General features: G+C 40.6%; 1 protein-coding gene across 2 annotated transcripts in view; it reads left to right on the top strand.

Annotated features, from left to right (window-relative positions):
* si:ch211-236l14.4 (SITS-binding protein) overlaps positions 1-18,765 on the top strand; it is a 43,929-nt gene that overhangs the window by 21,424 nt on the left and 3,740 nt on the right. The window contains exons 3-8 of one of the 2 annotated variants that reach the window (XM_041794832.1): positions 3,519-3,726; positions 4,160-4,310; positions 10,445-10,642; positions 11,041-11,309; positions 11,429-11,565; positions 13,912-14,033. In XM_041794832.1, coding sequence (XP_041650766.1) covers positions 3,519-3,726; positions 4,160-4,310; positions 10,445-10,642; positions 11,041-11,309; positions 11,429-11,565; positions 13,912-14,033 — 1,085 coding nt within the window. The remainder of the gene's footprint in view (positions 1-3,518; positions 3,727-4,159; positions 4,311-10,444; positions 10,643-11,040; positions 11,310-11,428; positions 11,566-13,911; positions 14,034-18,765) is intronic. The other variant, XM_041794833.1, reaches the window with a different exon arrangement.

Genomic DNA, 18,765 nt, shown 5'->3' with positions numbered 1-18,765 from the left:
ATTCCTGCTTCAGTCTGCTGCGTGCGTCCGAGTCAAAGACAAGTATGTGTGTCATACACAGCTCTCTCCCTATTTAACAAGGTTTAGAAGTTCAAAAAAGGAGTTCCCTGATGATTCAAACTCATCCATGCAGTTTTATTTGAGTTGTTCAAAGAGGATTTTGCATATCTAACACTCCGAACTGCATGTGGATTAAAAGGTACGGCCGCTTTTTCTCAGCATTGTTCTGCTTCCTTTGGAGCATTGCAGTGTCATTTCCCATAAAAATTAAATATGACTCAAGAAGTCATGCTTGCAAACTTAAACTCCACTTTCCACCCTGTGTGCACTTTGGTAAAACACTCACACTGTTTGCAGGCTGCTGTATCTGCACATCATTCTACTGCTGCTCGGTGTCTGGTGTACTCGGGTCGCCTCTATTTCCACTGCCTGCATTCCTCTTCCATCCTCCCATAAAGCTATAACATTTTCTCCCCTGCTCTACTTTCTAGTCCTCTGTGAAGGCACATTATTTAGAAGCACAGCTTCACACCACTTTGGCTTTATTGGAAATTCCTTTATGCCATTTATATCCCGTAGTTTTAATATGTAATGGTATTTCCTTGTAAAAATCTACTTTTGTCTGCCTTTATGTGTCCATCACAGGCAGTGGAGAGGTGACCTAATACCTTGTGAGAGGCAGCTGAGGAGTTACCAGTATCTCTTTGACATTATCCATTGCAAACACGTGAGAATCGCCCTGAGATGGAAGGCTCTCAGCTCGGCTTTACACAGTTTGTCACTGATCTCTGAAAGTATTAATCTGATTATAAACGAACACAAGTATCCGGTCTGCTCCTGGTCCCTGCCTTAGGGAGAACAGTGAGGCCATTGAAACTTGAGACGGGACGTGAAGTGAGCCAGACTGGGTTCGAAGTCTGGATGTTGTAATCTAATCCTCACATTGATCACTTCAATCCCAAATCTCAGTTTTGCTGATTCAGGCAAATAAGCAGCGAGAGACGCTGGGTTGAAGGCTGAAGGCTGAAATGGGACCGACAGCAGAAGCAGAGGGGAAGGTAGTTAAAAACAGGCAGGAGAAGGTGGGAGTCAGGACGGGTGAGAAGTGGTAAGGATGGGGGGTTAGAGGTAACCTGAGAGGGATGAGGCATTCCTTGCAGGGCAGCTACATCTGCGGGCACGATTATCTGCTTCACATAATCTCATCGTTTCACATGGCCTTGGAGAAATGCTGTATACATACAGCAGAAGAGAAAGGGGTTCCCTTTGCTGGGGACTGGACATGTTTAATTACAGGATGATCTATCCATTAATGGGGGGTTCAGCCTGAACCAGATGTGCTTAACAACCTAACATTTATCAACCATGAGTATGAATATTGTACAGTGGAAAGTAAAAGACGACCTTGTGAATTTCCCAGGAAACCAACAGAGAGATGCATAGTTCATTGACAACAGTAATAATAACATATATGACTGATAATAATAATAATAATGAAAGCAGGTAGGGCAGGTCTGTGGCTGCAAGTATGCCAATAATGATGTGCAACTCAGTTTTGGTGCCAGGCACTTCATTTTTCATAATACACTTTGATTGTACCTCCTAAACATAAGCTAGATCGTCATTGTGCAATGATGTGAGACTGCCATGACATCAAACAAAACAACAATGGAGGAAAGGGGTAGTTGCTTTTTTGTCATAGCACAGACCCCTCAGTGGTCTGCAGTGTCTTGGCATGACGTTTTAGTGCCTGCTTAGCTCTTTTGGAACCTCGAGGGGGGGGGGTAAAAAATGCGCTTGGTACCAGGTACAATTCCAAACGGGAAAAAAGTAAAGTTGAGAGGAGTTAAGCTGGTTCCACATAGTGAATAAGCATAACAAACCAACCTGCAAAAAAAGACCACACAATCTCCTGAGAAGATAAAGCCCCATTCTAAATCCTTGACCATGATTGGCTATTTACCCTGCATTTAGACCACTTTCTTTATTTAAAGGGTTACTTGAACATACTGTACATTCTTTCTGAGTCTTTTAAGACTTAAGCTAAGAAGATTTACATGATTCCAACCTCTATTGTTTGACTTTCTAAAACTATTTTTAATCCATCTTTTATACTGTTTAGATCATTTGGGGCTGGAGCCTATCACGACTGTCATTGAGTGAGAGGCAGCGTATATCCTGGGCTGGTCACCAGCCAATCACAGGGCTGATATATAAACAGAGACAACCAGGCATGCTCACACTCACACCTGCAGCCAATTTAGAGTCACCACTTAACCTAATGAGCATGTCTTTGGTGGTGGGAGGAAGTCAGAATACCAAGAGGGAACCCACACATGCATGAGGAGAACATGCAAACTCCACACAGAAAGGCCCTGACTGGAAAGCGAACCTTCTTGTTGTGAGACAACAGGGTTAACCTCTGTGCCACCTTGCAGCCCCTATTTTTAAAACAGGAATATCTTTTACAAACTTAGATGTCATTAGTGAACATAAAAATGAAAGAAGAGCCAAATAAATGCTTTACATTTATATGTGGGTCCATATAAATCAATCACTGTTAATGATGACATCTACCGACAATGCTGAAAGATAAATGCATAAGCTGATATTCCTGCTTGCAGGTTTAGTTTGCCTTCAGATGCTGTGTCGCTGACTGTGTTTAAAGCGTACGATACACCTCAGTGCACTGCACTCTAATAGACAAACTCCAAGAAAGCAAGCATGGAGAGGCTACAAGTAGCTTATAATGATGTTTTGAGAGTATTCCCAGTGAATCCACTGGCAAAATGCAAGTGAAATTTTTGTAACAGCACAGTAGTTTTTCAAATAGTGTACAGAAATGATTAACTTTATTGTTTTTAATATCCCAATCTGGTTTAGGTTGCAAACATACACAGCGACTTCTGCAATACTTTGTTGACGTCATGACATGCAATCTGGAAAATGCCAGGTTCACTGTCCTGAAATGTTCTTGTCTGGAGTGAGTGAGCTCAAGGGGTTTATGATGCATTAATGGGGCAAGACACTAGTGAAAACAGTTGATGGTGCTGTTTTAATGCAGAAAACAGATCTTTAACCCCAACATTCCTTTTGATTCATACTTCATCTACCTTCGCCTCCTCTCGTTGGTGTGCAGTGTAACCGACCCAGGTAGAAGCTGCCAGCGGTGTAAACTCATCTAACCGTGTACTGCAATATCTCATCCCAGGGAGTCTTTTTCTCACATCTGAGTGGAGCTATATCAGCTGACACAGCCCACACTCTACCTCCCACAACACTCCATCCGTTACTCTCATCCTGGTCTCAGTAACACTTGTGCACTATGTCATATTAGAGGAATCTGCAGTGTATCTCATACGTACGCAACTTTTTATTGCCGTGCATCAAGGCCTGGCTCAGATCTGTTTCAAGTGAAATATTATATAATCTGTTTATGTCATTCTCTGAAACAACGTGTGTTCATTTCTGACCAGCGTGATGTAATGATTTAATATCCTGTATCCTCTTCCACGCAGGTGTAGCAGTGCTTGTGTCTCCGGATATTCCCCTGCAGCTGGGGGTGGACAGCAGACAGCAGTTCTGCCTGCAGTCACTGCCCAGTATGGAGCGTTTGCCTCTGCAGTACTCTGTGTGTGTGGCCCGTGATGTGAAAGCTGCTCACCAGGAAGCAGTGCAACAGCTCTCCCAGCACAGTAGGGAGCTGCCCAACATGAAGGCACTGTGGTAAGTTTGGCTTAGATCGGGATGCCTGGGGTTTTAAACTTACAGCAGGACTTTTTGGAGGCCCTCAGTGCATTTCCACATCTTCATAAAATTCAAAGGACTTCATTTTGCCCACTAAAAGGTCCTGCTCTGGAGAAAGGAGTAGAGGGACTTTGTGGATGGGCCTTGCAATACTGAACATTTCTAATTGTTGTAGTTCTCACTGTATAATCAGGCACAGACATGGTGAACTGCTACACCATGTTTTAATTCAAACTCTCTGAGGCAGTTATAGTTCATTTTAACCATAGCAGTTCACACATTAGTAAAACGAAATATTCTTTGCAGGGATTTTGCTTTGGAAGTTTCAAGAAGTTCTCAGAAGTTTCTGTGACTGAAGAATTTTTGGTGGGAGTGAACTGAACAGATCATGTGATTCCTCTGTGTGCCTCAGGCTGCCGTTCTGGAAGTTGCTTGCCAGTGTGGATTCAGGGCCGAAGGTGGAGAGGGAGCTGAGGACCTTCTCTAACCGTCTGAGGAGACACCAGCTGGGGGAGGGAGTCATCAGCCTTAATGAACATTCCACCACCCTCCTTTCTGATATGGTATGAGCTGCTCCAAGCCTGCTGAACTGCACTACACTGCACTATACTTTACAGTAATTTACAGTACTACAGGTATATTCTAGATTCATCATTACACAGTAAAATACAGAATTTCAAGACTAATTTTGTTTTCATCTTGATTATTATTGCCTACCGCTCATACAAATCAAAAAATCCAGTATCCCAAAATATTAGAATATCACAAAACAGCAGTCCAAAAAAGATCTGTCAAACTGGAAAATGATGTTCATTTATGCTCTCAGTAATTGGTTGGAGCCCCTTTTACACAAACAACTGCATCCATGCAACATGGCATGGAGCTAATAGGCCCATGGCTGTTGGGGTGTTATGAAGAGATTCTCTATGGGGTTCAGGTTCACAGTGATTGGCTTTCCCCTTCTTGTGAAGGGTGTCAGTAATTGTCTTCTCAACAACCGCCAAGTCAGCAGTTTTCCCCATGATTGCAGTTGTGTGTACTGAACCGGAATGAGAGAATAAAGACTGAGGAAACTTTTGCAAATTGGACTTTTCACCAACATTCTAATATTTTGATATAGCGGATTCTTGATTTTCACGAGCAATCATCAAGATTAAAACATGAAAGTCCAGAAATATTTCACTTTGTATGAGATGAATTAAGAATATAAGGAAGTTTTTGTTTTTTTAAAAAAAGTGAATCACAGGGAAAGAAAAGAACTTTTACTTGATATTCTAGTTTTCTTAGATGCATCTGTATGCTGCACTGTACAGGCATGTGATGTAAAACATTGTATTGCATTGTACTTTACAGCACTATACTATGTACAGAACTACACTAGTTGTTTCTAAAGGAATATATTTTAACAAATCCCAAAAAAATGTGTAGCTGTTGTAAGTCATATTTACACTAAATTATCAAAAAAAAAAAAAAATCCAGATGAAACAAAGATGCAGGAAGGAAAAACCAAAATTACTACAGAAAATGTTAGTTTTTAAGTGGTCTTCAAATTTCTTTGATACTTGTATAGTCATATTAAGGCCCAGGGCACACCTAGACTTGATCTTTCAAAGGCAAAGCTCTCTGCAGCAAACAAAAATGTATCATTTTGCAGCTTTTTATACAAAAAATAGGTAGGCACGCTAGACTGAGGCAAAGTGATGATGGTAGATGTGAAGTTATGTCATAAAACTCCAAGTTATTCACATTATTGTGTTGAGACAAAAAAACTTTCATTGGAAGGCACTGAGTACCTTGCACAGGGGTGTAGCTAGGGATTTTGGGTCCCCAGATGGAATATTACACAGGGCCCCCCTTAACTGGCTGGCAAGTCAACAAATAGGCATGCTCCATTTTTACAAATATCTAAGCATTAAAATGTATTTCTGAACCACCATTTCCCAGTGTATGTGCAATATTTTTACTTTTGTTAATTACATTTTCTTGCATTATTTCACAGCGCTGGACCATACCATTTGGACATTTTTAAGGGAGGAGCAGGGTACCCCCAGAATTTTATTTCCCTGTATTTGAAACAAATTTCTGTCCGTTGACCAATTCATTTAGTTGCTTTTGACTCAGTAAGGACACTAATTACTTGGAAAGAATAAATATAAACACACATTTCATTGCAGGCTTCCCAAGGGCCCCTCCCTACTGTGGGCCCTGGTAATCAGTACCCTTTCCCCCTCTGTGCTACGGCCATGACTATGCATGCAATGGCTCTCTCTTATCAAAACAATCCCATTAAAATTGGTGCAACTGCATGTTTCAAAAAATAAATTCCCACACATGATTTACTGAAGATGTCACTGTATGTGTATCTTTGTTTCAGCTTAGATTCGTAAATTAGCTAGCTTTTTGATCATTTCCTCTCTGTGCAGCCATTTCTCACACCAACTAGCTGTGTAATCCTCTTCCTCAGCCATCTGGGCTTAGAGCCGGCCAAGGGTTCACTGGTCAGGGGCTCAGAACTGGTCAGGGAGAGAGATGAAAGAGTTTCCTTAAGTGGATCTCAAGAGAGCAGGAGGAGTGAGGGAGGGTAGACAGGTTCACTGAAATGTCAAACATAGAAAAGGTTGGTTTAAGGGCTTTGCCTTCAAGTTTAAACATTTAGAACAAGAGTGAAGAGGACTAACCTGAGGGACAAATTATGTCCTGAAATTTTAAACCCACAGTATGTAAATATCCCTGCTAGAGGTGCTCTCAATCAAAGCAATAACAAAAGATGAAGAGTAAAGATGTGCTGCTCAGATTCACCCAACACAACTGTTTTCTGTCTTATGTTTCTACTCAACTTGACTTTGAAATGTTTAGTGGGTCCACAGCGTTTATGGGGTCCTGAATGGAGCAGATCATCATGGAGTATAATCTTGATCACAAGTAGCAGCTCAAAATAAAATAAAGATCAGTTTAAATGGAACATCCAGTGTTTCCAATAAAATACTCAAGAATTTCTCTGGCTTTGAAAACTGTTTGAATCATCTGATTAATGTAAGGATACAAATGAAACATATATATATATATAATAAAGGAGTAGTCATTCTTTTATTAATGCAGACATTCCAGTGCAAAAATTTGACGTACTGTGCCTTTAAGATATTCTGAACTTATCTTGCTTTCTCCATATTTGGTGTTTTATTTTTCAAAAACAGGCAGGCAGGTGTTTTTCCTCTCTTCTTCTCATGTCCATGTTTATTACTATTTCACTTTTATCCAGCTACTTTCCTTGAATGTTACTGGGAACTGCCTGGAAACAGGAGCAGCAGGACCACAGTCAGAGTGGATCTAAGTCAATACTTGGAGATGTTCCATTACAAAACAAATATAGCTGAGAGAAGACAAACAGAAACTCTCCTCACAGATCTCAGGTTGCTCTTAGAGGGGTGTTTGTGGGATGGTGAAGAAATGAATGTGTTGAGATATGACAGGATTGAAGCCAAGACTAACTCCAGTAGGTGAGACTGACTCCAGTTTGATGCTGAATGGAAGGGAGAGGTGTTTTTACAAACTCTATCTATCGGGGAGGTTGGGTTCTCATTATAAACACGTATAGGCCATCACCAGCTCAGACTGTTCAGAAGGTGTGAAAGAATTAGGAATGAACATGTCTGTGGATGGATGCCATTTGGTTGAAAACAGTTTCCCATAATCCCTATTCTTCTGGTAAATCAAAGGTATTAAACACCAGTTTTGGCTCTGAATCAGCCACTTCCCCTCAATAAAGAATGAGCCGAGCGTACGGTGATGCATGGAAACTTCAGGAACTTTTAGGTGTAGGGCTGCACAGAAGTGTGACTGGCAACAATGATCCTCTGTAAAAACTAAGCTTCTCTTTCACTCCAGTTTTTACAAGTTTTCATAAATTATCAGTCACACTGCCGCCTTCCTTTTCCACTGTGCATAGTCTTTGGGAATGATGGCTGGTTTTGGAAAATAGTTTGGTTTGATAATTTATTTGCCATGTTTTTGAAGCTGATATCCTTCATAATACTGCTTTCTTCTTTGACCTTTTTTAGGCTTGCATTCTGGCTTCTTTAAGTTCACGTTTTAGTGTTTGACAATTCAAGTTGACTCATAATCAAATTAGGGAAAAAGTGAAACAGCTTCAAATATCAGGACAAAAACAATGTTCTTAGAAATTACATAATACTTGCTAATCCACCCTTTCTTCCCACACTAGGCTCACCTTCCAAGGTCAATCTTTTGCTCTTGAACATGTTCGCTTCATGATTATGTAACATGAAATCCATGCTTTACTTTACCATGTAGTTTCCAAAGGATTGATGCTTATGACATAGCAGCTTTCATTGAAAATATTTATGCTATGCTTATTCATCACTTTTTATAGATATCTGCATAAAAGTACAGTTAATAATCAATACGCTGTAAAGATGTAGTTATTTCAGCCAACCTTATTACCCTTAATAGCAAATATCTGCAAAAATTAGTTTCTATTTTGGGTTCATATTACTGTGAGCCACAGTGAAGCTGATGCATGATTTGAACCATACTGTTGAGTGAGACCCTACAAATAATATTAAAAATAATGATAACTGCTGTCTTCAACAGATTTATAGAAAAATTAGCATCAATTTAAAGAGTAGTCAATGATTGCTGATTTTTTCTGGATTGTTGTCACAGATACTAATTAACTAATCTGAAACATCAGATAGACTGTTTCCCTACACTATACAGACAAAAGTATTTGGCTATACCTGTTAATTATTAAATACAAGTGTTTCAATCAGACTCGTTGCCGCAGGAGTATCAAATCAGGCCCCTAGCCATGCAGTCTCCATTTGTGATGTGAAATGTGTGTAATGAAGAGCTCATTGACTTCAAGCATGATACCTTGAAGGATGCCACCTTTGCAATAAGACTATTCATGGAATTTAATCCCTGCTGGATATTCCACAGTCAACTGTAAGTGATATTATCATAAAGTGGAAGCGTTCAGGAACAACAGCAACTCAGCCACAAGAAGGCCACGTAAAATCACAAATCAATGACTGTTAAGGCATGTGGGGCAAAATGTTGCCAACTTCTGCTGATTCCTCAGCTGATGAGTTCTGAACTTCCACTGGCATTAATGCAAGCACAAACACTGTGCAGTGGGAGCTTCATGGAATGGGTTTCCATGACTGAGCAGCTGCATGCAAGCCTCACATCATCAAGTCTAATGCTGAGTTTCAGATGGATCAGTGTAAAGAACACCAACATTGGTGCTGTGGAGTAAAGGAAATGTGTTCTGTGGAGTGATGAATCACGCCTCTCTGCTTGCATTTGGAGGATGCCTGCAGAACATTACCTGTCTGTCTGCATTGTGCTAACTGTGAAGTTTGGTGGTGGAGGTGGGCTAATGGTATGGGGCTGTTTTTTAGGGTTTGGGCTAGGCCCTAAGCTGGGAAAGCTTCAGTCAGAAATGTTTGATAAAAGGCAGAGGCTTTGAAAAAAACTCAGAGTGCGAATGGGTGAACGTTCTGTCTGTCACATCTCAACGGGCCAATCAGAGCAACAAAACACGTGATGTAGCTGCTATTGAGCTGCATGTGCGCAGCTACTGAGGAAAAACGTGAAATATGGTGACTATAGACATGTAAGTACTCGACTTTTGACGTTTTTGAAAAGAAAACAACTCACTGCTGCTTTGTTCTTCTTTTAACGAAGAAATGTTGTCAAGTTCTGATAAAACTGGCGCTTTAGCAGCATCCACGCTAATCTCTCCCTCCATAACTGCACCAGCTCTTGCTGCTGTTTGTTTACGTCACGACTCTGCTGAGCCTGAAAGTACTGCCCCTCGACGCTGGTTGGTCCTGTCACTTTCTAACTTGACCCAAACGGTTCATATGGGAGCTTTGCAAGATGGATTCGCCAGTGAAAAACAAGGAAATGGGCGTATCCATCTGCTTTGCAAGGTTAGCTAGGCCCCTTATCTCCAGTGAAGGCCAATCTTAATGCTTCAGCACAACAACACATTTTGGACAGTGTTATTATTCCAACTCTGTGCAACAGTGCCCCAGAGCACAAAGCAAGGACTATAAAGACATGGTTTGATGAGTTTAGTGTGAAAGAAGTTGACTGGTCCACGCGGAGCCCTGACCTCAACCCCTTTGAGATGAACTGGAGCTGAAATTGCGAGCCAGGCCTTCTCGTCCAACATCAGTGCCTGACCTCATAAATGCTCTCCAGAATGAATGGGCACAAATTCCCACAGAAACACCCTTCTAAGAAGAGTGGAGGGTTTGTCTCCTCCCAGGCAGCCCAAATTATAAACATGATAAAACAGTTATGTAGTACTTCATACAAAAGTCTGTTGTTAAGAAGAAATGAAAGGTTTTTTTTAAAGGGTTTTATCAATTTAACAGCAAATTATCACTTTTCTTTTTGTGTGGGTCTGGGGGGGGGGGGCTCAGCTTCCCCAAGGTACATAAAGGGGAGCTCCAAGGAAAAATGGTAGGGAAACACAGGGAGACATCATGATGTCAGAGGCAAAAGGCCTATAGGGCTGCATCATCTCTATCCATATAAAGGAATTCATTTAGTGCATGTTAGTGTTAATTGAAGTTATTTTGGTTCATTTTAGTCCATTATAGCTCTAAGTATTGTGGTACTGTTGACATGTTTGTAACTGTCCGTGTTTTCTGTGTCTCTGAAGGACCATGACTACCTCAACAGCAGGAGAAGGGGGATGTCCAAGAGACTGACCAGGGACCTCCCACTTGTCAAGCTTCTTAACATTTCCATCACTCTGTCCCCTTTCCTGGCCGTGGACACCACACAGTTCCACTCCTCCCTCATGGACGGCACCGAGGCCTACTGGCTGAGTCTGCCCTCAGCCCCCCAGGGACAGCTGGTGAGACCCGGGTCATGATCCTGTACAGCACTCAGCTTTGTCCGTGCAGAAACCTCTAGGCTTCGTCTCACTTTATAAACACTGTACAACACAAGGCACTGCTTCCTTTCCCTTCAGTGTCATCGATCCATTCATAGAAACATATTCCAAGTCTAAACAGTGAACTTTCCTTAACATTTGAAAACACTCCAGTCTTTATTAAATGAAACCAGACACCAAACTTTTCCAAAGTGGACGCTTTCCATCTGTCTCACAGCCTTCCTCCGTTCACAAGCTGCTGTTTGATAGAAAAGAAAAGCAATGTAAAAAAAAAAAAAAGGTTTTATTTGTTACATCTATTACTTCATTAGCAGCAAGCAAACACTAAATAATTGTGTGTAATTTTTTCTGTTCTCCAGGTCCCTGTGATGAGTCAGTGGCGTGGGAAGTTCTGTGTAAAGCTGAACATAACAAACCCTGGAGCGGTGAGCTGGTTCCTGGACAGGGTGGGATCCCTGCAGGCCCACTTAGGGATGGAGTACGTCATACTGGAGGGGGGCGAAGGGAATCTGTTTGAGGAGCAGGGACTGCGATCGCCACAGGCTCTCAGTGGGGACAACTACATCAGTCTGCTGGCCGATGTGGCCACAAGGATAGGAGACACCACCATTGTGACAGCAGGGACACGGTAAACATGTTTGTAGGGCTCAATCCTACATTGATTTAGAGACCAGGGTTTGGTTTGTCATTGTTTCACTGATTCTTCGAAGCATCATTGTTCCTAAATTGGTGATTTTCTTGCCTCAGGTCAAGCCACAAGCCTTTATTTGTGAGGATGACCCCCCTGCAGTCAGACTGGAGCTCAATGGGTCTGAAGGGCATCATTCCCTCCCTGCTGCACCACACTCTGCTGGGATACAACTTCCTCATTCCTGATGCAGTAGGTAATACCACAGCCTTTAGGTCACCAGTATTACTTCTTACAAAACTTCCAAAATTTTAAAGGTCACACATTATGCAAAATACTCTTTTTCAGGCTTTTCTAGCCAAAACATGTGCCCCCGGCCTGTCTATAATCCCCCCAAGAATCAGAAAAAGCCATTCCCTCCCCCATTTCTTTCTCCACCTTTCAGAAAATGTGTGCTGAAACAAGCCACTCTCAGATTTTCCCCTCATGATGACTTGTGGGGTTAGCTCCACCCCCAGGTTTGGTTGGCCCTCCCGGCTTGGAGGAAAGTTCTTCCCTGCCACATCCATTTCCTGAGAGGGGTGGCGTGAGGGGCGGAGTCAGATAGCTCATTAACATTTAAAGCTACTGACACAGAAACAGCTGAAAGAGATTTTTTTTTTAGACATGCATAAATCCAATACTGGAGTGTTTTTTCTGCAACAAACTTCACAGGCATGTTTTGAGGACCTCTGAGAGCAATATAAACTTGTCTTGAAAGGGTAAAATATGTGACCTTTAAACCATTTCATTGAAAGATAAATGGTCTTGAGTTGTCAATCTCACCAAAATATGAAAGAACATATCTCACCTTTTCAGAACAACATTCCTGTAATAGTTCACATTTCTGTGATGGTCAATCACATCAAGTTTACACACGTGATGTGGGCAAGAACATTGTTTATATGGCAATGATTTAATCTAAGAACAGTAAACTTTTGTTGTGTTTTGGTTGTTTATTTACATGGCAGCAGCATTTTTTAATTGAAAATGGGCTCCTAGTTCAAACTTTTGAAAAGACCACCTCTTTCACTCCTGTTTGTGACTGGATCAGCTGTACTATTTTCTCAAGAAAGGCATGACAAGGCAAACTAAATGATAAAAAAAGGAATAAACAGTGGGGTATAAAGGGATATTTTAAAGGATATTTGGTTATTTTTGAAGTAGGGTTGTATACAGTATTAGGCAGTAGTGGCACCAGCCTCCAGTGGTGTCAGAGAGCGTTGTCCCTTTATGCAGAGCTCGCTGGAGGAAGCCAGGCTATACTTTCACACACTGCTGATGGAGGCTGCTATATAAAGTTTTTATTAGTGAATCTCATTCAAGCAATTCATTCGCATTCACAAACTACTGACACAGCCAAGAGAATCTGGCTACAGACCTCTATGGTGGGATGTTTTGGCCTCGACCGTAGGGCAGAAAGGGACGTACATTAACCAAGCTGGAACCAGAATGACAACTAAATATATTTTCCGCTAACTGTCAGAGGTTATGGTATGAGAGTATTTTTCAAAACAGCAGAATTTGTAAATAGAAATTTAAAAATTACTGAAGGGGGTGAAATTTCAGTTAAACACACCACTAACTAAGGAAATCCCAACGAGGGTTAGGCACCTGAACCCTAAAAGTTAAGGTAAGAGGGAAGGGGAAGAAAATTAAAAATAACACCACAAACTAAAGAAAACCCAGCAAGGGTTAGAACCTCACTTCCCGCCCCCACAGTTGAGTTTTTTTGTTAGTTTTATATACGATAATAACCTTGGTCAATACACATTCTTTCTTCCTGGATTTTTTTTGCACTGTTCATTTTTTAAGGCCTAAGGCTGGCCACACACTACAGGATTTCAAGCCCGTTTTGGGGCAAGATTTGCCTCCCCCGACGATCATGGGGGCGTATACCAACTGGAGCCTCATTGCAAACGATTATTAGTCTGAGTAGTCTGCATGTGTGTGGTGTCAACACAATTAATTTACTGCTCCAAATCACGTCGTAGCCTCCCAAACCCTGAATCGTAAATATCAAACATGTTTGATATTTCAGGGTTTGGGAGGCTGCTGACGGAGTACCCACAGCAACCAATGAGAGCTAGCACACTGGGTAGGGTCACCAGACAAATCATACGTACTTTCACTGCTCATGACCATGAACACAACTGTACCTTAATTCCAGCCAGGATTTCGTCCTGAGTCTTTCTCTTGTTTTATGATTGTTGCTGCACCTGTAATGCATGCCAGCACAGCCTGTTGTGGAAAGACAGCAGGACGGTATCGACTGACATCCGTGTTTGTTTTTTCTGAAGTCACTTGATCACACAAGGTTGTAGGCGGGTGGGCAGGTGTGTGGTTTCCAGTGATCTGACAATCTGGCTGAGTCATCTAGTGTGTGTGTTCAGAGGATTAAAGATGAAAAATCTTTGGAAGTTGTCCTGAAGTCTGTGGTCTCCCAAGGTTTTAAAATCATTTCAGATTAAAAAATCGTCTAGTGTGTGCCCGGCCTAAGTTAGGATTTGGTAACCATCCTTAGCTGTTCAACTGATATTTTTATTTTTCTCTTTATCTTCAGGTGGCTCTCTGTCTAGAGAGCTGGTCACAGATGAGGAGTTGTTCATCCGTTGGTTGGAGATCGCAGCCTTCCTTCCTGTCATCAGCTTTCATACGCCACCCTGGGTTGTGGGAGAAGATCGGGTATAAATCTTATGCTTGATCTAAACACATCTTGAATCAAAAAATAAATTGCAAAATGGGATCTTGTACAAATATTCAAAATTCAACATTTTCCTTCCAGCCGATTAAAGATACAGTGAGTAATATTTAGTCACATTTAGTGGAAACAACTTGGTAGAATTGAACATAATATTTATCGGTACAGTATGTTTCATCAATGTTCAATCGCTTAAATTTAGAAATTGTTTTGGACTCACTGAACTCTGCCATCTTGCACCGACATGTTTTCATAGTACAAGAGCTATAGGATTAAACAACAGATGTGTGTTTTTTGAATTTTCACTTGTAGCCACAGCGACCACAAGAATCTGACAAATTGATGTCACTAATATTCCTTATTAGGCACACTGTACCTTTAAGTGGTGCAAACCCTTAGCCAGCCTTGGTGTTTTATTTGTTTTTTGTTTTTTGTTTTTTGTTTTTTTTTTGAAAAAAAGCGGACCTTTTCTGGTTTCAACCCTCCTTTTTCAGCGTTAAATTAGAGGGCTGTTTAGGCAGCACGAGGCAAATCTTGTGGAAGCAGGTCATATGCCATTGCAGATGGGAGCAAGAAAAAAACATCACTGCAGCTCCTGGATAGTCCCGGATAGCTAGAGCTTTAAATCATGGAATTGTCCAGTGGCATCTGGATGAACATTATAGTTGGTTTTTCACAACTTAAGGAGAAAGCAAGAAAAGTCTGACATTTGGACAAATTTCTCATTTACAGATAAGAAAATGTCAAAGATGGAGAGAGGACTCTTTTTATTTTACAAATGTGAAGAAGTTCAGATTTACAAAGATAGAGAAGGTAAAAATATAACATATTTGCAATGAGATGATGCAAATGCTTAAAGCATGTTTGCCCAATCAAAGTAAGCCCTTCTTCATCATAATGTCACTCAGCTGTTAGACACATTCACTAAAAAAAAAAAAAAAAATCAGGGTTTGAATCTTCTTTTTCTTTCAGATTTTCTCTTGAGGCCTGAGCCATGAAGGTTGATCACAAAACCTAATTATTCCAATTAAAAGTCATCAAAACTTCCTTGAAATTTTCAACCAGATTCCCCCTTTTCTTTTCTGTAAATCAAATCTCCAAAATACATCTAAATACATTCCCCCAAATTCCATGAAAACAGCAGAAAACTCCTCCAGACATCCACAAAAATCACAGAAAATTCCATAAAATTCTATAAAATTCCTTGAAAATTTCAAAGGACACCACTAACTAAAATTCCCTCCCAATTTCTCAAACATTAACAATTCTCACATTTCCATAAAAATAGCTTTAAATGTCATGGCAAATTCTCCGAAACATTTCCATCAAATATCCTGAAATTTCCATGTAGTCCTTGAAAATCTCAAAGACCCCCCCCCCCCCATATTTCCATTCAGATTTATGAATAAATTTCCAAAATTCCATGAATCACCTTAAAATGTCTTAGCAAATTTAAAATAGCCCACCAAAAACTTCCCTTGATTGCCATGAAATTCTGAAAATTTTATTCAAAATAAATTAAAATTCATAAATTTCCATAAAATTACCCAAGGATTTCCAAAGCAAATCCATCTAAATTTCCCATAAAAATTTAAAAAAACTGAATTATCCCCAACATCCAGAGAAAATCTTCAAACTGTACAAACATCTGCCCAAAATTTCCTTAAAATACTTGAAAAATACCAGAAAATTCCACAAAAATATTCAAAAAATCCCTAAAATCTTTAGTTAAATGCCTGAAAATTTCACAGCAAAACTCTCCCAGCATTTCAAATGAAATAATGTAAACTACCATGGACATTCTGGACAATTATCTCCAAAATCTCAGCTAAAATAACTGCTAGCTATTGGACAGCCAAAATGTAATGTCCTCATATACATGCAGGGTCTCTGGAGGTTAAAGGTGCCAGAGCTACATGTTTAAGAATAGCGTCTTTTTCCATAGACTTCCATTTAATTTGCTGGATTAGTCTGGCCACAATTCACACATTTTTAGAAAAACAAAACACTAGCTTAAATTCTGGACCTTTGGCATTGAGCGAGGTGGTTCTTTTCAACCCTCTGAACACTTTGGTAACAGGCTTGTGATGGGCTTTGAATAATGCTGCAAATTAATCGCCTTAAGACAAGAAAGAGGGAGATTATCTCCGTCACACAAAGTAGATAAGATTACTCAATGAATGAGGCAGGAGAGGGAAGAGTTTCAGCCTCTCCTCAGGTGTGAGGCTGTTTTCTGAGAAGTTCTCACTGCCGTGTTTGCAGAGGAGCATGAGATGAAGTCTATAAAAACTCCGACCTGCTGGAAATGAGAGCTGAACTGTTTAACTTAAACGGCAGGAAAACATAGCCTATCGTGTCTCAGAGTCAGGTGACGGATATTGATGCCTCTAAAAACATGAAATCTGGGGTCTTGACTAGAAAAGCACTTGCTGCCTCTGGAGAAGGGAAGGGGTATTTTTCCTCCTTTCCCTTCTTTTTCACTCAATGGGAACGGCGATGGCTTGGCCCCCTCCTGACATCACCTGTGGTTAAGAGTCCATCTGTTCTGCATTACTGTCCCTCCTCGAGATTTACGGCTCGCTCCCGCTCTCGAGAGCCACTTCAGCAGGAATGATAATGAATTTGAGGACAAGTCTTGGAAAAATACTTTATTGTTGCAATTAAGATTTCCATGAGTAATTGACAAGTGTGACAGAGCGGGAGCGATCAACTGCTCTTTTTTCCACTGAGAGAGGACTGAGGCTGCACAATATATTGGTTGTGACTTGAGTTGCGTGACAAAGATAAAAATAGGCTTTTGGACAACGAGACATTTGACAGCAGCAATGTTTTCCATTTCGGTCTCTTGCATTGCCTTCAATGTGTAAACTCAGTGAGACTGAGGAGAAACTCTAGTAGAAAGTTAACTCCTACATATGATTAAAAATGTATTTTTACGGGTTAAACTGTATTCTAAATGTGGCACACCTTTATTTCCAGAATGTGTGCTACTTCAGTCAGTCACAGACAGGTCACAGCAGCGACCTCATTGGATTCAAACAGCAATAAAACCTCAAAACCACACGCACGCCTGGCTTCTCAATTAGAGAGCGGTCCACTCACAATCGGGCTGCAACTTCAAGCTCATTCCTACAAATGTTCTCCATCGCAACTCATAAAAATACATTTTTTATAGATGCGGTCAAGTTTTGTTTTTGTCCTGGGACGCTGAAGAGGATGTGACCCTTTCAGGAATGTTGAAGTAGTGTGGCCAGAGGGAGACAGGAGGAAGACTTGGACGGTGTTAAACCACCAAGTCAACAATGAGCTGCTCAGGCTCTGCACGTCTACGTGTAGAGATGGCACGATGTCTTTTGCAGGCCTCAATGCCAATAATATTTTTGCCCTCCATGTGGTTGATTATGGAGTCAAGTAAATGTTTTTTTTTTGTGGGTTTCAGTTTTTCAGTTGCTCTAGATTGCATGAAAATAAATTTAGCTGGGTATAAAAGTATATAAATTCCAAAATCATGAAAAATAAGACAGTAAAATCTGGTTTAGTATGCTGTGGGTGTGTTTGTTCATTGTCCTGAAACCACACCAATTACAAAGAAAAACAATTCTTTCTCAAATTTTAAAAATGCTTCAACATGAATGAGGACTCATCTGTGGGCTCTACATGTTTGAGCCACAAGAGCCACAGTCACATTCATGTCATGGCAGGCAGGTAGTTTAGTACTAAAAAGCTACTTTCTTTTCCTCATCCTGAATTTAAAGACTTCAAGCTTTCTTATATGTCTTTTTCTAAGTTTGATGTGAACTCATGTTTTTTTACATTTATATAAGCGAATTAAATGTTAAGTTGCTGCCTAATACGCTGCCACTCTTCAAAATAAAAGTGAGACATGGGTTACAACACACTTTCATCAGGTAAAGATGCTAGTTTCTAGCTGTACATGCAGGATGTTTCATAAAAGCATTGCGTGGTTCTGCATGTATTTCACATTCATCTCAGAACAAGTCCATAGTCTAAGTTTGGGAAGGGTAGAACCTTTGGAAAAACAATTTCAGAGGGTGACTGAATGATTGTTCTGTCTGACACATTCATAACTGGTCAATCAGAGCCAAAAATATATGGCATAGTAGGCATATGCAGTCCCACTGAGTTCGACAGGCAGCCACTATTGTTGTTCACAGTCAGTGGTGAAACCTCAACTTGTACCAAAGCTGGTCTGGAGAAGAGCAAAAACAGCTTTTCTCCCAGAAGCTTTCAGTTTGATTTTTTGCTCTTCTTTAAATAAGAAATTGTTGTCCAGTTCTGATGAAGCTGTTGCTTTAACTCCCGAGCTTACCATTGTTCACCTGCTTTCAGTACAAACAAACCGTATCTGTCTGGGCCCCTGGAAATCCCACTGAATGGGTCCTCAACAGTTGCGATTTATTAATGGTATCAATATATGAGATCAGCAGCATTGGTGCTAGCGTCTTGGTTAACAATTGTTTAACTTTGGAGCTGCAAAGTGTGCTATGCTTTAATTGGGTTCTGATATGGAAATTATTTATTTGTCCCACTTTTTAAACGTCTTTTCACCAGTGTTTTGCTCATTTATGCCACTCTTTGACACTTAACCAATTTTTTTCTACTTTTCGCCCCTATCAGCCACTTTTTAACCGCTTTTCACTTTTTGATCAACATTTTTGCACTTTTGACCTCTTTTGCCACTTTTAACCTATTTTG

This window comes from Cheilinus undulatus, linkage group 9 (genome assembly GCF_018320785.1).
Source record: "Cheilinus undulatus linkage group 9, ASM1832078v1, whole genome shotgun sequence".
NCBI lineage: Eukaryota > Metazoa > Chordata > Actinopteri > Labriformes > Labridae > Cheilinus > Cheilinus undulatus.
This window is presented reverse-complemented; position numbering and strand designations above follow the sequence as displayed.